Source organism: Sparus aurata, chromosome 20 (genome assembly GCF_900880675.1).
Source record: "Sparus aurata chromosome 20, fSpaAur1.1, whole genome shotgun sequence".
NCBI classification, from domain to species: Eukaryota; Metazoa; Chordata; class Actinopteri; order Spariformes; family Sparidae; genus Sparus; species Sparus aurata.
Window position 1 is genome coordinate 12,591,786 of NC_044206.1, and position 22,532 is coordinate 12,614,317.

General features: G+C 41.7%; 2 protein-coding genes across 2 annotated transcripts; both read left to right on the forward strand.

Moving 5' to 3' along the window:
* The first annotated feature begins 1,861 nt into the window (after positions 1-1,861).
* On the forward strand, positions 1,862-7,914 carry stub1 (STIP1 homology and U-Box containing protein 1). Its single transcript, XM_030401015.1, has 8 exons — positions 1,862-1,995; positions 2,817-3,032; positions 3,201-3,399; positions 3,859-4,024; positions 4,157-4,232; positions 4,332-4,388; positions 5,298-5,414; positions 6,008-7,914. The coding sequence occupies exons 2-8, from the start codon at positions 2,919-2,921 to the stop codon at positions 6,131-6,133; spliced, it is 855 nt and encodes a 284-aa protein (XP_030256875.1). The 5' UTR covers positions 1,862-1,995; positions 2,817-2,918; the 3' UTR covers positions 6,134-7,914.
* A 780-nt stretch (positions 7,915-8,694) lies between these two features.
* On the forward strand, positions 8,695-12,012 carry LOC115571705 (pentraxin fusion protein-like). The gene is made up of 3 exons (XM_030401247.1): positions 8,695-8,841; positions 8,967-9,033; positions 9,166-12,012. Exons 1-3 carry the CDS (start codon positions 8,839-8,841, stop codon positions 9,774-9,776), a joined length of 681 nt encoding a protein of 226 aa, XP_030257107.1. The 5' UTR covers positions 8,695-8,838; the 3' UTR covers positions 9,777-12,012.
* The last annotated feature ends 10,520 nt before the right edge of the window (positions 12,013-22,532 follow it).

The following is a 22,532-nucleotide window of genomic DNA, read 5'->3' on the forward strand; positions in this document are numbered from 1 at the left end:
GTGTGGAGCGTCTATTCTCTTTATGATGCTTCACAAACAGTCACCCAACTGCTTCAGTTACTCACAGCTTCTCACAGTTTGATGACAGAATATTTCTTTGTAAAAACTTGTATCTTTAAGCATTATTTATTGCAAGGAAATGCACTGATTTTATATCGAAGTTAGATTTTCATGTCTTTTTTTCTTAGGAACATTATCTTTAGAAAATTGCATTTATCTTTAGAGATGAGTAAATACTTTGAAATACTTAAGAAGCACCACTAAAGAATGTGAGCAAGAGACGCTGGCTAAAGTAGAAGATTTGGGCATAAATTGGACAAACTTCACTACTTTGCTCATATCTACAATAATACAAAATGTTTTATTAAACAACACCTTTATTTATATGTGGGTTGTAGATTTGTATTAGTTAAAACAACTAAAAGTCGTCCTATACCATCACTGCTTGTTGGTAACAACTGTGTCTCAATTGTGATGTATGATAGGAAATTCCATACAAGCAAACGGTCAAGTGTCCATAGGTTCTGGAGCACACAGAGCAGGAACTTGAGTGAAAATGAGTGACAGGGGTTTTTGTTGAGCATGTAGTATGTGCTAATTAGCAAACATGCAAATAAGGGCTGTCGGAAATCACGACAGTCATGACAACCTTGATGTAAAACAAATGAAATAGTGATATTATGTAAATAATACGTCTGTGATAACATCATCTGAATAATCCAACGAAGATGTTTGGCCCTGTGCATCTTGTGTTTATGATTTCATCTGGTCGCCTTTTCAGTTATAATTGAGAAGTTGATAGTAACTTATTACAGTTTACTTTACTATGTCTGTCCTCAGAGATGGGACTGGGGGCTGATTGGGTGGGTGGGTGTTCTGGGGGATCAGGGGACCAGACTGGCGGAGATGGGTAAACACAGCTGGGGACACACTGCGCTAGTGGGTCTGCGGCTCAACGGCTCCCCTTCACACATTTATCAGTGTGTTTGCTCAGGGGATGTGCCCTAATCTTCACACGCTGCGAGGCCCAACAGGCTGGGATGAAAGTGACCCTGTCCACAGGCACAACCTCGCTAATTCCTCCACGGCTAAACTTGAATGTTTTTGTCTTTGTAAAGGCCTATAAAGGTCATCTATGTATCTGTCTGTGTGTGGCTCGGTCTCTCTGTGGGTGGGATGTCCCTGATAATATATACTGAGTTCTTGATCATAATCTGACCTTTTCTCTGAGCATACCTCCCACAAATGGACGGGTAATTGCCATGAAGTGTGAGAGTTTGCAGGCCCAAAAATGTTATCTGTGATATAAAGTATTTGAAACATTTTGGTGTATGCTGCTTTAATCATCCTCATATACCAGGTGTCACAGTATCAGTCAGTCACAGATAAAGTGTGAATTTAGGAAAATATAATCCCAATATTTCAGGGTTTCTTTTATCAGTCTGACACTTATTGGTGATAGTCAACGTTTCTCATTCCTCGAAATAATTATATTAAGACAGCCCCAGTATCTTTTCTACTCAGCAAAAATAATGGAGCGTTTTGAAGGTTGTCTAAATATTTGATTACAGAGCGCCATCTGCTGGTGGTCACTTTTTGTTCTGGCGCTTTGTAGCTGTCTGAAATTGAAGGCGCATGACTTTAACACAAGTTTAATATAGTATTTTATTTATTTATATATATATTTATTTGAGTTTTGTCACTTCATTTCGCATTATCACCGCTGATTGATTGAAATTTGTATGAACAAAGAACGTTTTACACATTTGCTCCATCAAGGCCTCTGATTTCGCTCACTTCATGTATTTTCTGTCAGAACAAAAAAACAAAAACAGACAACGTCCTTTCGGCTTCCGTCGGCGTCGCGTAAGCGTTTGACGTCAGCATAACAACAACCTGTCAAGACAGCTCGGATGGGGCGAAAATTATCGATTAAGATTTGATATGAAATCATATAAAACCTGTTTCACCTGGATGTAAGATTCCTTCTATACGGTGAGGACGCTGATCCCAGAATCAAAACCTAATGTGCACGGAAGTAGAGACAATTTAAGGCAGAGGGTTGTGTAGCAAACAAGCTAACCTAGCATTAGCTCATCTGTGTTTTCTGAGGTTGCCGAGCGGCTTTCAGGTAAATGTTGAGATAAATGCCAACACGACTTTCTCGGGCCTATTACAGCCATATAGTCCTGACTTCTCAATCGCCTGCTAATTAAATTTGTAATTTTGTGACTACTGTTAAGTCATTGTGCTCTTTCTAGCCAACCACCGGGTTAACATCGACAACATAGCTTACTATGCTAGCTCAGCTAACTAGCTAACATTTGAGCACCGATCTCCTGTTTCTCCTGTCAATAAAGTTAACGACATTGTCACGTTGTCTGCATTCTCGCTGAAGCATCAGCCACATCTCAAATGCTTGATTGGCAAACGAATGGTCATATTAACGGTACTTGTTTACAACCTTTAGCTACCATTGTATGCCAGCGGTGTAATGTTACAGTTTATCAGGCTTGCGCTAACGATATGGACCTCGAGTGTGTGATGTGTCCTCACGGATGGCTTGCTAGCTCTGCCTCTCATTTAGTCACCACCGGTGTCCGTCACATGAATAGTTAATTCGCCGGCAGTCTAGCCACCTCGCTGAATTTCAGAGCTGGCTGCACACTCAGCGAATTAACACGAATGCCTTTTCTGGGTGGCATACGAGGACTGTATCTAATTCGTCCCAAGACGCGCATTGCAGGCGCATTGCAGTGAATGAACGCCGTGAATGTTGAGTTAACTGTCTCCCCGGTCTGGTGTGTGTGATCCAGGAGGGACAGGGCATTCTTGAACCTGTCAGCTAGCCAGCCGAAGAGACGGGGAACAGGATAGGGAAGCAGGGCGAGGCGGGCCCCGCGGAGCCGGTGGAGAAGATGGCCGGCAGCCCGGAGAAGAGTTCCACCGCGCAGGAGCTGAAGGAGCAGGGGAACCGGCTGTTCCTCTGCCGCAAGTACCAGGAGGCTGCTACATGCTACAGTAAAGCTATTGTGAGTAGCAGTCATTGTAAAAGAAATGCCCAATATCTTAAACAAAACACTTTACAACATAATGTTGCCCTCCATAGTGAAAATGGAAAGGATGGATTTCCCTCTGAATGTCTACAGTGCCATAACGTTACTGTACATGTGTACTGTCTGGTCTGTCCTGTCTCCCAGAACCGTAACCCATCTGTGGCAGTGTACTACACCAACAGGGCTCTCTGCCATGTGAAGCTGCAGCAGCATGACAAGGCTCTGGCAGATTGTAAGCACGCGCTGGAGCTGGACAGCCAGTCAGTGAAGGCCCACTTCTTCCTGGGCCAGTGTCACCTGGAGCTGGAGAACTACGACGAGGCCATCGGCAACCTGCAGAAAGGTGAGAGCAGGATCCTAAAACATGGCCACATTTTGCAGTGTTTGGCTGTAGTGTGTAGAAGAAGCTTGCTCATATGTTGCACAATATTGGTCATGTATTTCCTCATTTGAAGTTCACCCATCTCTTTCATTTAAACTTCTGTCATTCTCCCATTCTGCTGTCAGTGGTCTCAGAGTTAAAGTTCTGGTCCCAGAATCAGCCGTAACCTTTTCAAAATGTTGATCGTGATAATTAATGTGTGTTTTGGCACTTCCGCTCTGAGGCACAGGATATGTTCCCAGGGATGCATTACAGTATGCTTTGTCAGGGTTGAAAAATTTGGGATAATAATATTCTATAGTGAAAAGTATGAGAAGTGTTATACATTTAGATTGTTGGGATGTCCAGGGATGTCAGACGGAAAGAAAACTGTAGGAAACACGTCGTGTTGGTAAACCACCAATGTTTTTTCTTCTGCAGCTTATAACCTGGCAAAAGAACAGAGGTTGAATTTTGGAGATGACATCCCCAGCGCTTTGCGCATTGCCAAGAAAAAACGTTGGAATAGCATCGAGGAGAAGCGCATCAACCAGGAGAACGAGCTACACGCCTATCTGACCAAACTCATACTGGCCGAGAAGGAAAGGTGAGGTGGCCGTTGTGTGGCAGTCGCGTATCCAGCATGCGTGTGTGGTAATGATCTTTTGATGAATGAGTCTGTCATTTTTATTTTGTTCCCGATGGAGGGATCATTTCTCATAACTTTGTACTTATGCAGAGAGCTAGAGGAATACAAAGAGAAACAGGATGACAATCAAAATGGAGGCGATGCTGCCAAGATATCATCAAAACATGTATGTGTTTCACATTTCTTGGAATTGATTGTCATGATTTTTTATTGAACAGAGATAATATTTTATATATTCTAACTGATTATTCCTGACTGTACTTAGGATAAGTATCTAATGGACATGGATGAGCTTTTCTCTCAAGTGGATGAGAAAAGAAAAGTGAGTATACAAAATGTACTTAATATCATTACGATCAATTTAACTTGTTGTAGCATTTAATTGTATTCACTCATCCCATACCCACTTATTTCTAGTATGGGAAGACTGGACTGGAGTTTATCCCAGCATAAGCACTGTACAGAAAGCAGGGGAAGCATCCCTGATAGGTCATCCATTACAGGACACAGATGCATCTTTGCTAACAGTGCACACCTACTTCACACCATCTTCTTTTTTTATTATCGTGGTCATAGCAACAGGAGAAACAGACGGGAGCACAGTTATTGAGTGTGCAGTTATGATGGTCCATTTCAGATGTGTCTGTTTATTTCGCGAACGATCTGTCTCCACTGCTCCTGTGTTTTGTGTTCGTCCTATCTGCAACCATAAAGGACTGCACTATGTGAGAACTTCAACTACTCTGTAGACAGACAGGTGCTATTTCCATCCCAGGCTATTTCTATGGTAACTGGTACATAGATAGTCGTTGACAGAGTGGAGGTAATTGTCATGTAATAACACCGCGCCGGCTGACAACAGGGTGTTAGCACTCTGTATGTGTTAGAACGTGTGAAGGGTTCAGTGTGGCACTGGGAAATCCTGATGAACAAAATATGCTTTTTTTTATATATAGTACCTTGATTTCAACAATTAGAACATTTGAGATTAGCATAAATGCTTTGAGAGAATATTTAAATAATATTTCGATCGGATCGTGTGGTTTTAAAGAAAAAAATAAGCAGTATTGCCAACCAGGAGTTCGTCATTCAGTTGTAACGAAGCCTGTAAGACTAGAAAAAAAAGATTTAAGCCATGTCACAGCGTTACAGTGGCAATTTTTATATCGCATCCATGTATCTCTTGCATTACATCGGTGTGAGTATTGCTGTGTTCTGTCGTCTGTTTCAGAAGCGGGAGATTCCAGATTATCTGTGTGGGAAGATCAGTTTTGAGCTGATGAGGGAACCGTGCATCACACCCAGTGGAATCACTTATGATCGGAAGGACATCGAAGAGCACCTACAGGTATGAGCCTCGTCAGCTCACACCTCCAGCCGGGTAGCTCTTTCGGACTACCGGAGATAAATTCCTGACAGCCGTTCTGCTTTGGTTCATATGATTCTGGCATTTACAAGAATTGTTAATTTCTGCATGTATTAGACTAAAAGAAAGCAAAGAGAGCGTGATGAAAGTAGCAAACTAGCAGCTCACACTCATCTCCCAGCTGGCCGGTGGGAGCTACAGGCCAGTCTGTGTCTGTGTTGTCAGACAGTGTGCGTTCATGTATTTTGAAAGGATGGTGTGAATGGAGGGGGTGGACAGTTTTTTAGTTGGAGACTTTAAAAATGTTGTTTGCTTTTTGCTGGTCTCCACAATCTCTACAGCCTCAGTAAAGGAAACAAACTAAGGAAAATATATTGTTCCTATATTAATGGAAGGTGTGCTTCCAACCAAATCAATACATCGCTCTTCTCTTCTGTTACAGTTGTTTTCACAAAGGGCTTAGAGGGATGAGACCTTGAATCTTATAACAATGATGAAAATGTTTGTACAGGTGGCTTATTTGCATAATATTTTGCCTTGCCCTCGGATGCTAACACGACCTTCTCTCTTTGCAGCGAGTGGGCCACTTCGACCCAGTCACCAGGAGTCCCCTGACCCAGGACCAGCTGATCCCGAACCTGGCCATGAAGGAGGTGATCGATGCCTTTATCCAGGAGAACGGCTGGGTGGAGGACTACTGAAGGGACCCCCTGCCTCCCATGTCTCCATCATACCCCGATACTCAACACCAAGCCTGGACAACACGAGACTATGGAGAGCAGATCACCCCTTGCCTGGATATGTACTTTACACAAGCGGGAAAAGCCACACTATGGACTACCAAAACGGGAGCCACGTATCTCGGTCTGCCTCTTCCCCCCCCCCACATTTTATCTTTGCTGTAAAACTTTCCCGCTCCAAACTCCCGAGGCTCGTTGTTCATGGCCCGCAGCTCCCTTTAAATCCTCCTTCATCCTGCTCTTTCTATCCTTCCTCTCTTCCTCTCTGTCATGCTGTTCCTTTCAAGCCAGACTCCTTTCTTTACTCAAAATAAGGGGCCACGTTCTCAGGTCTCTCTTGCTCCCCCCCTCTACTCTATCTCTCTCTTTCTCTGAGTGCCACAATCCTTGGAAAGCATCAGCATTGCACTCCAGTGTTTCACAGAAGCCACCAATATAAAAAGATTACACACAGTGGTTCAAATCATTAAGACATTGGCCTTTTGTTTGGCATTTACTCCAGTATTCATAGGCATTTTTTTTTTCATCAAAACGTTGGAGCCCAATTCTTAATGTACATTTTGCTGAAGTGGGACCCAAAATGCCAAAAACCTGTACTCAACGAGGTTTGTACGCAAAGTTTTACATGACGATGGTCGGAACACAGTTGGAGGGTCCCTTCTTCACCTCTGAGTGGCGTTCCAAACACACCCACCACATGTCAACATACTGTAAGAATTTAAGTAGATCATAGCTGTTTTTCTCCCCTCTTTGCATATCAATCACACCCCATAACAGACAATTTAAATAATTTGAATGTATGCATAGTGTACTCTTTAGGTTTAGGCTTGACCTACAGTAATTCAAAATGTTTTTTATCAGTACAATTACACAGTTTTCATGAAAAGCGGCCTTGAACTGGATTCAGAAAATGAACAGAAATGAGCGCTGCGTATAGAAAATAAAAAAAAAAACCTTTTCACCTTGCTGGATATTAATTGAAAATGTTTGAGTGTTGATAGATGACACCAGGTGTGTGGGTTGAAGCTTAAATCTGCTTTTGAAGAATGGTCCGTGCCGTCTGTGTCAATCATAAAAACAAAAATGTGCTTGGACGTCGTGTTTGGCTCGTGCTGCTCGCCTGGAATGACTGTGGACGCTCACATCAAGCATGAAGTGAACTTTCTTTTTTTTTTTCGTTTTTTTCAAAGGCAAGAAGATGGCTATCTTTTTTTGCCTCACCTTGATGCTGTTAATTTGAATGCACCTTCTCCTCACAGTGTCACAGTAATGAAGAACATGGTCGCAGCAGCTTATTTTAACAGACTATCAGCGTGAAAGTCAAAGTTGTGTCTTGCAGGGATGGCTAGCATCACTGTACCAGAATCCTCTGTTAGATATGCTGGAAGAGTTACGACCATCTTATCTCATCCATACCTCAGTCCAAGTTTTGGCGTGCTGGTTTCGCTCGCATGCTCTGCAAAAAAACACATTTTCAGTTCAGCGCTATTTAGTTTACAGGTTTTTTCTCAGCCGAATGTGTGTCTGTGATGAACTGGGCCTGTCGGTGGTGCGTGTCGGAGTGCAGGCAGTGTAAATAATTTTGCTTGTGTATCTCAGATTTTATTTCTTGACAAAGTTAGGGTTTCTTTTATTCTTGAGATATCCTAGAGCTTGAGAAACTGTATTAAATGTAGATATGTTGATAACATAAAATGCTTGGTTCAGTTTTCATTTGTCCCCATTAAAACCGTGAACTTTGAGTTTGCTTGTGGTTGTGTGTTTGACGCAGAATCGCCATTAAAGTGTGATGACGAATGTACCGCTGCTCAATAGAAATCTGTTCACAGGAATCAAATGGTGTCCGACCAAATATTTATTTGCAGCTATACTACAAAGCAAGGCAACAGCTTTGTAGTGCAATGAATAACACGCGCCCTACTTAAATGCTTGTTTGTTGAAGCCTTTAATTTTTAACGAATAAGTGAAAAAGTGTCACATCATGTAAAGTAGGTTGCTAACAAGAAAATAGCTCATATTCAATAGTAGTTCTTAAAAAAGCAAGTGTTTTTCTTAATGTAATGCGTGTATACATATGTGGAATGTAATTTATGTTATATATCAGCTAATATATCATCAGAATTTAAAAATAAATATCAATGTTGTTAGTACTGACCGTTAAAAATCCAGAAAAAGTCGGGCAAAGCATAAAACCTATGTCTCCTCGACGTTCTTTCTTCACAGTTTATTAATAAATGTAGGTAATTTCTGAATGTTTTCAACTAAAATGATGACATATTGCACCTTTAATACAAACACCCATGGTTACTCATTCAAATGCAGAGTGATGTCACAATTCGACTCATGGTAGAGCCTTCTAAGTACTAAACTTCACCAATCTCTCACATGTGGCTTCAAAAGATTGTTCTCCCTAGTGATGAACACTGTCTATCATGTGACATGGACACACACACACACACACACGTACTAGTAGGTGAAGTTGTGTCTGTTCGCATCAGTCACACGAAAAGCCCAGTGTCACAGCCCTCACACACCGGGCCTATTGTCAGAGGATCGGCTGAAGAGCTGACGTCATGGCCTGTGCTAGGAGGGAAGAGGACTGGGCACGGGACATGAGCAAGTGGGACTGAGTTAGCAACATCGAGGGACGACAAAACAGCATCAAAATGGTGAGAAAAGCTGTTTCCTATTGTAACTTTTCACATATTTCGGCCTCTGGTGTATTTTGTTTGTCCAGAGACTGATGGGACTTCATATTCTGAGGTTAAAATGGATGTCTTGTGTGTGTTCACAGAGTGTCATCGCTGTGAGGCTTGCTGTGGCTGTACTTAGTGTCTTTGGGTTCTCCTCAGCCACCCAAGGTATGAGTTAAAAAAAATAGATTTAATTTAGAAAGATGGTAATTTAACTTGTATTTATGCACAGATGTGCCCTTTAGATGTGGACAATATTCAGTTTGAACAGTATTGTCCTCTGTTTTTATGTTGTTCCAGTGGGTCTGACAGACAAAGTCCTGGTCTTCCCTTATGAGACGGACTTCAGCTTCGTGGCCCTGATCCCACAGAAGGAGATGGGGCTGAGGGCCTTCACTCTCTGCATGCGTGTGGCCACTGAACTCCCGGAGGAGCGCCAGATCATCCTGTTTGCTTACCGCACCGCTGACTACGACGAGCTCAACGTGTGGCGTGAGAAGGACGGACGCGTCTCCTTCTACATGAGCGGTGACGGCATCTTCTTCCACCTGCCACCCATCACCACCTTCCGCACCAGCATCTGCCTCACCTGGGAGTCTCGCACCGGCCTGGCTGCCTTCTGGGTGGAGGGAAAACGCAGCACTTACCAGGTCTACAAGCCGGGGCACACCATCCGTCCAGAAGGCACCGTCCTCCTGGGGCAGGACCCGGACAAACACCTGGGGGGTTTGGAGGCTGTGCAGAGCTTCGTGGGAGAGGTGACCGATCTGAATATGTGGGACTTTGTGCTCTCCAGGAGCATGATCCAGGCCTGGCACTATGGGCACAAGGTCCCCAAGGGCAACATCTTCGACTGGGGCACCCTGGAGTATGAACTGAACGGGAACGTGATGGTGGTGGATGATGACTGACTCCCTGTGGAGTGGATTGCAGAGAGAGACGAGGCTTTAGAGATGTGTGACGGACTGATACTGATATGTGTGGTTGTCTTTCTTAGATTCACTGTTGCTTCATTTTAGGGCCCATGAAAGTACACAAATCTCAGTTTGAATATTGCATGAGAAACCCTGTGATGATCTGAGAAAGAGTAGAACAGGGCAGTATTTTTGGGCTTGGTTGAATATCCTCCCATTTATAACCTGTAACTATTTACAGCAGCAAAATGCGCTCGCAACAAAAGCCAACAGTTTGTGGAACACAGAAGTCAGTTGTTTTACATCAGTAACTCCTTTGTATCTCAAAGCCTCATTCTTTAATTGTTGTGAGCTGTGATGTACAAAGTATTCTGATCCTTTACTGAAGTAAAAGTACTAATACCACACTGTGAACATACTCCATTACAAGTGAAAGTCCTGCCTTCGTAACCTTACTTAAAGGAGACCTAATAGGGTTTTTCAGTTTTTTTGCTTTCCTTCAGTGATTTTTAAAAGTTCTTGTGCATGTAAAAGATCTTGAAAGTTAAAAAGGTCAAAGTCCGCACCAACAGAAGCTCCCCTCTCCTACAGAAAACTATGCTACCCAAACATCTCATCAGTCGTTGACATATTTTATGCCTAGTGGCACAGAAGCACAGCTGCTCTGTTGTTGCTAACAGTGCTGGCTCAGGCGTGTGACCGCTGACCAATCAGAGATAGACTGGATATTTTTTGGAGGAAGGGGCTTTAAAGAGACATGCATTAATGTGTATGTTGCATTTTACTGCTTTAGATGTTAAAGGTTGAACTGACTTAACTGCTATATAAACGGTTGGCTCGTTTAATCTACAGCCATGAATCAAGTTCGATAAGATGATCAGATGTATGACGGCTCCTCACTGTCCTGTGAGAACCACAAAAATGACATATTCCAACTAATCCAGGAAGGTTTTTAAGTAGGAGTTAGTTTATCATAAAGGTGCACTATGTAGTTTTGGGAAAGAAATTCAAATCAGAAAATAAAAATCGTATCTTCAATGAGTGATTTTTACCACCGAATAAACTGAATAAACAAACTGACCCTAAAGGACAACACGCTTTCATACTGCTCTGCTTTGTTTATGTTTGGCGGACCCTGCCAGCTCTCAGCTTTAAACTTATCCAAGCTTATTCTTCTCTGAGGACGGCTTGTCTCTTCAGTCATGGAGATAAATAAATATTAATTAATTTATATTATTACCTAAATAATATTGTTAATTTTACCTGTCTAAATAATAATTTCCCTACTAAAACTACATAGTGCCCCTTTAAACGTAGGACAATTTTCTCAGCCCACAAAGGAACCCTTCACAACCAATTCACCAACACCACACATGGGGATAGATGCTTTTCACTGGGCAGAAGGGCTATAAAGAACTGTAATCTGTAAAGCAACTCGCTGTCAGACAAGTACAATGGAGTAGAAAGTACAATGTTTTCCTCTGAGATGTTGCACAGCGAAAGAGTGTACATTTAGGCTCTAACTTGCACTTTAGTTCACTATTTAAGTACGTGTGAAAATGTTGTTGTGCCACGTGTATCCATGAGGTGGCGCTCTCTACTAGTTCACATCAAACAGACGCTCCTTAAACTGAAGCACAACCAAGCCCGCATCTGCTAATGTGATTTGACAGATTATTATCAAGGCCACCAATAACTGATGAATGTTAAGAAAAATATTTTAAAAAGTTGCTACATTCCTGATCAGTTTATATTTATTTACTTATTATTTACATGTATTTACCACAAGACATCAGGTTACTTTATCTTGAAATTTTCAACAGCCTTTAATAATATTAGGCATTTTAAATTAGAATTACAGACTAAAGGTGATTCCAAACTATCTTCTTTATTTGGTCAGACTTTAACATACTGCAACGAATGCAATAACACACATGCAGTTGGTGCACATCAGCTTGTCCGGTGAGACCGATGATAAAAATGTGAAGGTTATTAAAACATCAAACTGGCAGATGTGTTGTTTCTACTCGGTGATTTAACTGCACTTGGAGACAAACGGCAATTATCGTGTTTAAAAATCCGTCGCCATAATGTTGCCCTCGGTTAACATACTCACTCATGAATTTTCCATGTTTTCAACTGATGTAAGAACGCTTTTGGGTCTGAAATAAGAAATCTTGCCATGCGCATGACTAATAATGTTTGTAATTAAAGAGAATATTTCATCTTTGAACTCTTTCGGCCTCCTTTTTCTTCGTCGTCTCTCTTCTCCTTCTGGACAGATTTGAAAGGACTAATCACTTGTGTACATAATTCCAACAGGGGGGTTTATTAAATGTAATTTATGTTGATTTAGGAATTAATAGAAGAATCTTTCAAAAATGGATTTCACTTGTTTGGCTGGAGGACAAACAGACACTAAGGTTCTACACAGATAGAGAAATGCGGTCACCCATTTTTCCATCAGTCATCCTGTTTGTTGGATGTGTACACTGAGACCATTTGTTTTAGCTCCTTAATGAAAGAAATTTATGTTTATATTTTTGTCTTTTTTCTCCAGTTTTCCTCAGTAAACCACGTTTAAAAGACATAATAAGTCTTCCTGTCTCTCTCTCTCCCTCTGTGTGAATGGTGTGCTTGAGCTCTGCCTCCTGTGTGTTTGTGTCGTCTGTCATCTTTCCAGTTGTTTCATGGCGGAGAGGACGTCACCTGGAAGTCGCTCTACATCCACGTTCTTCTCATGTGATCACAATCTATTATTCTGTATACCAGTATTGTCCAATGCTGTAATCTCTCTATGTTGAGGGATCACTCCTCTTTTGCTCCTCCTGAGGTTCCTTACAGTGCACAGTACAAACATGAAATGACATTTAACTGTGGCCGGACACTTTGGTTCTGTCCAATCAGTGCCGGTCCTGAGTAATTTGGTGCCCTAGGTCTTAGCCAGCGCCCCCCTTGCATCGCAGTGAATTTCACAATCAATTTTCATATACTCACACAGAAACTGCATGTATGTATTCAAGTTTTTATTTCTTTTAATTAAAAAAATATCACACCAAATAAAAACTGAAGAAAGAAACAAGTGGTAAAAATACAATATAAATAAGGCATTGTGCAAACATATCTCTCAGCCTCAGAGTGCCATCTCTCTCTTATCTATTGTCAGTTGCTTTGCAAAACGACCTTCAACTCCTTCCATGTTGCCATGTGGGTAATGTGCTCCCGGCTATCCTCATGAACCTTCAACAAGTGGCTTGCATTGTTCCAGTCCTTTAGTCCTTCCTTATTAGGTCTGTATTCTTTTGGAGAAAACATTTAGCAGCAGAAGCAGTCCAAGCTATCATTTTTGTTTGAGTGCATCAGCCAGCTTCTTTTGATTTTTTCAGCATTGACTAAGACTCTGTTCCAAAAGTCACATTGACACTTTCCCATCTTTGTTTTTGGGAAATGTGTAACTGCTTTTTTATTTGAAATGGTCCTCTGTGAACTAGCTCTCATCTCATTTACTCAGTCAGAAGAGATGGCCAGTCAGCCTTTAGTCCTGATGCTGTGTCACTCTGCTGTGCTGAGGTAGAGGGACAGGAGCACCTGATGCTGTGTCACTGGGCTGCTGGTGAAATATGTTAAGAGTGCATCTGAAGAGAGAAGAGAAGTATATGTGACCACTGCATGTTACATTTTGATAATAATAATAATAAAAAAAACAGATTGGTGTGTGCCATACATAAGACTAATATAGACTAATAATGAAAATGTGATGAGGTTCATTCAACTTTATTGTCATTGAAAAGCAATATAGTGTAACCAGAGTGCAAGTGCAGTGTATATATTTTGCCTATGAATGATATGGGAAAGCCAAGGTGTGGAGTATTACTTTAACTGCACTTTAACACTGATGTAAACTTTAACAAACATAAACTGTGACACAGTAAGCCAAAGGCTTATATCTACCCTATTACAAAGGGGATACAAAAACTAATAGCATTTAACTGACATACAAGCAGGAAAAAAACACCTGAACAGGTCTAACGTTAACTTTCCAAACGTCGCTGATGAATTTAAGTGGAGAAACATTAACACACGTCGACTCAGCTATTTACTGATTATTATCCGAAATAAGCTAGCAAGCTCCAGCAACGATCATTAAACTATTAATTTCATTCACTTCATCACATTGACGTCACTGTACCTGCATCTTCTTCACGTTTTTCTTCCTCTTCTTTCCGTCTTTTCCTTCACTGGGCGCCAGATGGTTTCAGTCTTTTGGACCTTGTGGTTCTGCTACAGTATCAGTAAATCTCTCTCTTGGTCTTGGGGTCTCGGTCAGGTCAGATTCAGGCAGCTGGCCCCTCGACCCGCCCCCCTCACAGAGGACAGGTACAGTGCAACGAGCCAGAACCCAGAAAAAAGGCCTCTGCGTTATTTAGGCTAATAGTCCTTGGCATGACGTTATATTGCTGTGGGGTTATATAATATTTCGAAATAATAGTAGTAATGGCACTGGTAAAAAAAAAAAATATATATATATTTTTTACATTTCTATTTATTTATTTATTTATTCTCCCCCGTTTTCGGCACCCCACGTGGATGACGGCGCCCTTAGCATTTGCCTATACGGCCTATGCCCAGGACCGGCTCTGTGTCCATCCAATCACAAAAGACGAGTATTGTACCACCTCCCTCTGTAATCTGAAATGTCTTTGTGTTCATGAAATGTTGTTGTGCTTTGTGAAATGCTGCATTTTCCGAAATTTGGTTTCGTTTCCCAAAATGTTAAGGTTTTCTAAGTGTTAAGTGTTTTCTAAATTAAAAAAAAAAATTACGAAAATGTTTTGTTGTTTTGTGGAACATCTTTGTTTTTCTCAAATGCTCGGGTTCCCCCAGAATGTCATCTTTCCTGAAATGTCATTTTGTTCCCTGAAATGTTTTGACGTTTTCTCGAAAGTTATTGTGCTCTCTGAAATGTCTTTTTTTTTGTTTAGCGTCATTGTGTTTTGTGAAACGAGAGGGTTCGCGCAATGACGTTGTGTTTTGGGATTTTTTTTTTATCAAGCTCTCTGAAATGTTGTTGTGTGTTGTTTGGCCTGATATATTGTTGTATGCTCTGAAATGCTGTTGTGTTTTGACCCTCGTGGTCACCACAGTTTTTCCCACCGCGTGAGAGCCATTTTGGGGAGTTTTTCCTTCTCCATGTCGAGGCTCTTAGAATGGAGGATGTCATGTATGCAGATTGTGAATCCACCTCAAGCAGATTTGTGATATTGGCCTATATGAATAAAATTGACTTGAACTTAAATGTTACTTGCAGAAATCAAGTCATATGGAGTTGCTCCACCGACAAGCCCCCCGCAGAACAAGCTCAAGGTCAGATCTTCTCCATCCGAGTGTAACACAGTAACCCTGAGCTCCACTGTGCCGTCTCTGTTCGCCTACATGGCTCCGTGCACTCGCCCTCCCTGCCCTGCACCACCATCGTGACCTCCTTGCAGAGGCGAGGGAGAAGTTTTCCAGCGCGCAGCCCATGCAGCCAGGCTCCCTTGAGGGTGGGAAAGTGCTGCGTTCCGAGTGTGTGTATGTGTGTGTTGTGTGTGTGTGTGTGTGTGTGTGTTTATTCCGACCAAATCACCCATCGGCTCTCTCGCAGCAGCTAAATAAGGAGAAGGCAGGGCCAATGAGTTCTGACTGCGGGTCAGCAGCCAAATGTTCCACCTTCTTGGATGTTGCAATGCATCAATCGCAGTGCCCACTCACTGTGCGGTAACACCTTTGTGGACCATCTGCCCAAGCCTGGCTTCCCTCTGGTACGCACACACACACACACACACACACACACACACACACACACACACACACACACACACACACACACACACACACAAGGTCTGTTATTTCCTTCTTTTTGCATCTCTGCCCAAGAGGGGTACTAATCCCCCGTACATACATACACATGCGAAAATTCCCACTTAGAAAGGTTTAGCTTCGTCGAGAGCCTTTGATAGTTCAATCACTTTAATTTTCTATCAGTTTTTCAACTCCAAATTTGAATCACACAGAATCATTTTTAAACATCCCTCTGGCATAGAAAACATTGGAAAAAAAGATTTCTTTCCCTTTAATTAACACAACCGTTTTACCTCTTCATCCACAGACAGGTTCATCTACTGGGGCCACACACACACACACACACACACACACACACACACACACACACACACACACACACACACACACATATTCCTCTGTTTCTGCACCAAAGGAGGATTAAATTGTGTAACAGAAGGGCAGAATCAGTGTCCGGGGCTCTTCACAGAGTGGATAATTATTCCCTCTGTGTCCCTGTATTGCATGTATTATCCAACTGAGCAAACAGTCTCAGGGCTCCTTGTCCTGCTCGCAGACAGGGCCGCCAGTGCGGGCCTGTGAGATCTGCATATTGGCCCATGGTGGTTTAAGCTGTGTGAGGAGAGGCGGTGCCACTGACTGTATGTCCGTGCATGCGGAGCTGGTGAAAATGTTTTCCACGCGAGAGGAGATAGACGGCAAGAGGGAGCCGCGCGTGAGCCGGGCGAGGGGGAGACAGAAGGAGGGCCGTTCTGGATTCCTTCGAGCAACTCCAAATAGATTTCCAGGCAAAACATATTTGCATACGCAAGACAGTGCTACGAGCTATCTGAGTGAGCCGTGGCATGTGTGCACTGAACAGATGGGTAATTTTTTTAGAGCTTTCTTGCAGAAATTTCAGCCCATTAAATTGAGATCTCGGGCATCATTCAGCCTGCCTTTTCTTCTTCACGTCAGGATCAAGTTGCTCTTTTTGATCAGATGGATGAAATGTCTTGCTCTCTGACACGATGTTGTCTGATGTGTGTCGATGGATCAAAGATATTACAGACAGCCCACACGCTTCAATCAACCTCTGTGAATTCATGCGTTAACAGAGCCAAGACGGGAACATACAGCAGAGGGAGGGGAAGGCTGCGTCCCCTTTCTTCAAACCGAGTCACACCATAGTTCCTGCAAACACTTCTGTCACCACAGAGACTCTTCTGAGCTGCTAAAAAGGCATGAATTCAGTCCTAATAGTCAATGTGTCAACCAGATCATAGTTTGCTTTGTGTGTTGGCTCTCTCATGATTGTTTCTGGACACATCAGAGCTAATTCAAATATTTGTCTCATTGTTTTGCTGACGATTGACTGGCTTCTATTCAAGTTTGATTCAAGACAATACAGCTTTTTTTGTATGGCTCATTTTATACAATTCACGTTGCTTTACAGAGTGATACTGTTAAAGAAACAGCAAAGGTGAAAGATTTACAATTTAAAAGTGTAAAAATACAGACAAAAACTGTCATCTCTTCTGAGGCAGTGTTCACCAAAAGCCTGATGGAGGCTGGATCTGCGACCTGAATGTCACTCTCCTGCTCTCTCTCTCTCTCTCTCTCTCTCTCTCTCTCTCAGAGGTTGTAATCTGCCAGTATGGTCGCTCGTCCTGCCCCTCTGGGCTGTATGAAAAATTCACCAGGCCTTCCCATTAGAGTCAGTCTGAATCAGGCGGCAGGCGTTGCAATGGCCACACACACAACACGTTTTCCTTTTTTTTTTTTCTTTTTTTTTATCAATCGACGCTTAGCAACGTAAATGTTATGTTTACGGAAAAGACAAAATCACAGCGGTTGCCAACTTTTTTTTTTTTTTTTTTTTCTTTTTTTGCTGCAGGTCAGGTCAGAACTGTATGTACTGTACACACAGAACAATGAGCCGTCCCGAACAGTTAAACACGGATGGACTTTACCCTTTTCAGTGCGGGCTTTTCACGCTGATGGTGGGAGTGCTGACCTTTACTGTGTGAGAGTGTGAGAGTGTGAGAGTGTGAGACCTCCGGGCAGGACGGCGAACACTGTACCGTCTACCTCTGAGCATACTACTCTTCATGCTGAAGGTGTGCAGGGACCGGACAGAATAACAGGAACACCTGACAAAACAATAACGCATAACCTTTAGGTTTTGTTCTTCTGCGCGCTCATTTTAAAAGCCATCAATTGTGGTTTTATTGCATAACATCTAGTGCTTAAATGATTAGAAAGTTGCATAATTTTCTTATTTGACAGCAAAAAAAAGGGCCAATACACAAACTTTACAAACAAAATCAGTTTACCGCCTCATGAGGAGTACTGCTCTGTTGAGAAACTTGTTTTGTAATGTTTTCTGTGGTTCTGGAGGGCATTTCAACATTTTGAGACTCTTGGCTCGGACTCAAATTTATACAAAGAAGAAAGGAAGAGAGTGAGAAAATGTAATATGCTGATCTCAGGTCCTTGACTTTGGTAAAAGGCCAATATCACACTGTAGAGACACTCTTTTATAATAAAAGGCCAGACTGAAAAATGACACTTGAGCAAAAGTATGTAAGTAAAATCAGGAAAATGTGCTTAAAAGTAAAAGTATTCAATGCAGATCACTGTGTAACTCCTTATATCAAGAGATCATTGTTTATCCAGCACTCAATGTAAAAGCAGGATTTTATTGTTGCAGTTAGCTGATATGGAGCTCATTTTACCATTTTGTATAAAACGAGAACAAATGATTATATTGATTGTTTTGTTGAACGGATACAAATGAATAAAAGGAAAAGCGTCTGGACAGATGAAATATTTCTGCAAGAAAAATAGCTCAGATGATCATCTAAAAAGTTGCAGATTGACTTCCTGTCAGTCAACTAATCATTTCAGCTGTACTTTTTTTATATTTTTGTATTTATAATGACACATCATATTTTTATAAGTTCTGCATGTTTTGTTTGCAAAGTTAACATTAATTTAACATGTTGATCATTTTTGGTCAATGAAAAGTACAATATGTTTGAAAATATAAAGGAGTAGATGTAGAAGGTGGCATGAAAAGACGAGACTCAAGCAACACAAAATTGGACTCAAGCACAAAAATGTACTCAGTTACATTAGACATTCGTTTGGGAAGCCTTGAGTTTGTGGATTCCTGACTTTAAATGTTTAATCGGAAAACAGCTTTTCTGTGGTTTGTCAGACATGTTTACATGGCAGCGAGAGAAAGATGAACTGCATTATGGGAAGTGTAGGATCAGGTGGTTTTAGGGTTTGGGGGACTAAAAGTCAGAATGTCTCTGAGTCTGCAGTACAGATTTTTGGAAATCCAGTCTCTTAGAGTCCAGGAACTTTATGAGAGTGGACTACAGAATCAAGAAGTAAGGTTTTAATTTAAAACTTCAGCATACAGGTCAGACTCTAAAATCTGAATATTTGCTTCTTTTTTTAGATTTATATCATGGAACGGTTTAGGTCACATTTAAAACATAATCAATATCAACAAGTATAATATAATCATTAGCCTGATTACACTGGAAATTATTTATGTTACTTTGTCCATCCCCTGCAGGAACCTCTTGGTTTGGATCTGATCCAGTATGATGTAGATTTAATTAATTTATTTAAAAAAAAAACCCAACATGTTCATGTTATATTCATAGGACAGTAACACAGTAATTAGTGGCTTGGCTCTGCATGATAACATTGCTGGGTTTGCTCTTCTAAAGAAACAGGGAATAATAAATAAATTAATATCTCCTACTGACAGTATGTCCTATAAGAACTACAGTATATTCAGCTAAAACACTGCAGACGTCCAGCCGAAACTTCACGATCCATCTCTGCGCTTTCCTGCCTCCTCCACCCCTGAGGAACGTGGAGAGCAGTGGAGGGCGAGAGGCTCTGTGGTTGAATGCTTTGTGGCTTTTAGCAGTGAATTCCCGTCCGTCGCCTCTGGGCTGGCCTCTCCTGTGAACATATGAACCGTGCCACAGCGTGTGGCGCTGAGAGACGGTCCAGGGCCTCCTGATTAAATATTACAGCCCTCTAAATGGATGTAGATTAGCCTCTGTGGGAATGTTAGGGCTTAATTTGCCCCCCGGCCAGATGTGTGTATGTGTGTGTCTGTGTGTGTGTATGAAGAGAGTGTGTGTGGTTGTGTTGATGTGAAAGGGAAAGCAGGGAGGGAAGGGGTTGTCGTACACGGGCCCCACTGTCAATGGATGGCATGTTTTTCAGGAGTAGGTCAGAGGAGGATGTTCTGCGGTTTCATGGGGTGAATGTTCTGCAGCGGCTCTGAGGTGTGAGCCGGTCCTGCTACTAAAAACTGTCTAACGTTCATCACAGGTCAGCCGCAGGGTTTTCACCCATGTGCTTTAGATAGAACGGGAGCAGAATGATGAAATGTTCTTGGAGGATACATGTCAAATTAATGACGTTAAAAAGTGCAATATCTATGTCTGACATGGAGATGACGTAGAAAGACTTTGTGCAGATGAACTTAGTTACTTTCACCCCCTTTCAAAAAAAACCCAGAATCTCCACTTACATTTTTTAATCAGAAGTATTTGTGTTGTTTTCTTTAGTATCTTTACAGAAACCTATTGAGCATTTATTAATTAGTGTTGGCTTGAATCCTGCATACTAACAAGGTGTAATTCATGCACTTCATTGACATATATTCACTAGCGTTTAAAACTTAGATGAGAAATATGAGTAATTGACAGTGAAATGTTTTTACAGATAAATACAAATGTGAATAACTGGTAAAGAAAAAAAAACATATCATAAAATGTAAAATGATAGAAATAATGTTAAATCAAACAAAATATAGAGAAATCAAATTAAATGTTAATCTATTGCTCAATAAGAATATAGTTTAACAAAAAGGTTCATTCAAGTCATGTAAAGTGAAAGTTACATGTCTGTATAAACTACATACTACAGACCAGGGACAACCAAAGCTGAAATCCACTGTATATATTTTATTGTTAAGATGGAAATGACATATCATAAGAAGCCCTGACAGGCAAGTGAGAAGAAGAGAGAAGTCTCATCTCAATTGTTTTCTCTCCCGTGTTAATACTACTTTAAAAATGTCAAGGCAATCTTTCTTAATTCCCTTGTTATTTTTTCCGACTCCCTCTTGGGGGCCTCCAGAGGACTGAGATCCAAAGTTCCTTTAATTGGTTGACTTCCTGCACAAAGTGTCGACCGCTGTGCTTGGGTCATGAAAAATAATGATCCATAATTAGGGATCCTACATTCCCCAGAAAAAATAAAACAACATAGACAGAGATTCATATTATACCTTTTTATACTAGTGTTATTATATTCTTTAGTAGAAACATCTGGTGGGTCACAGCAAACCTTGTGTTTTTTTTGTTTTTTTTTTACTTTTTCCAACAATTTTCAGTCTAGCTCTTAAAACCACACACACGTCAGAAAAGTGAACTAAATGCTGGGTTCTTTTGTCACAAAGCCTTTTAGCAGTTTAGATGATAAGACAAACAATGCATATATATATATACATATATAACAGGTTGTCTTCAGTGGGATGAAACCCACAAAAAACCTGTTTCTGTCCGGCGCCATCAGCAACAAGACTAACACTATATGTTCTGTATGCAATATAATAATGTAATGTGTAATAATGTAATAATCTAATAATAATGTAATAATCTTCTTCTTATATTCTTCTCAGTTATATTCAAATAAAAGATTGCTGTTGTTGTTCCAGCTGCCTGGTTTCAGGCGACCTCCGCTCGCCTCAGATCCTGTTTGACTGTAGCTGTCAGCCGTAGTGCAGGAACGACTCCTTTCACACATGTGGAATAAATGACTGTCATTTTTAATTGCAGGCTGTTTCTCTGTGTTCTGTTATGCCATCTCGACGTCCCGCCCTGAATTATTGATCGCTTGGTTTTGTACTTCACCGCGTTCAAAATGCTTTTAAGGATGTGAGTGCGTGTTTTGAGGTCTTTGCATGAAAACCCTGAACTTTATTATTTATAAACACGCGTAACCTTTATGGAAAAGGAGGAGTGTGTGTGTGGGGGGGAGATCTATTTAATCGCCCGCTCTGTTATTTCACCTGCGTCGAGCATCGTGGGCCCGAGAGTGGCGTCAGTCTGATAAACATATGTTTTCTTCTCTTCTTCTTCATCTTCCTCTGCAGAAGTGTGCGTCAGATGTATCACTGCGAGGCCTCGATTCTCTCTTCATTTTCTGCTCATAATGGACAAACACATCCATCAAACACACACCACATATGTGTACAGCATGCACAGACAATGACTGCTCGACAGAAAAACACCATCTTACACACACACACACACACACACAAGCAAACACACACACACACACACACACACACACACACACACACACACACACACACACACACACAAGCACTCTGCGCCACTGGGCAGGGACTAGCCTGAAAGATTGAAAGCAATTAAAACTATCATCTGCAGTGGCTCTGGGCAGGCCTGTGGCTGCGAGGGGGGAGCTGCCACTGTGCATCAGCCTCTCAGTCTCAGCAACGCGCAGCGACATGAGAGGGAGAGTCGCAGCCCTTTTCTCCCAAACACACAGCCACCGCAATGTACACACATGTGCGCTCGTACAGGGGCTTTGTCACACGACGGCCCTCACACTTAATCCGGCTGCTGATCTTTCACCTGCCCCTGTGTTTCAGTGTCTTTTTCAGGGAGCCGAACACATGACGAGTCTCAGAGCGACTCAGAGAAGTTTTTTTTAACCCTAACTCCATGCACGGTGACACTCAATATTATTGAGATTTAGTTGCAGGTGCACTGTGTGCGGCTTCATAATGGCCTGGCCCGAAGCACAAGTAACCGGCGTGTCTCCAGAGGTGAGGTAAGACAAACAGCGAAGACAGAAAAAGTT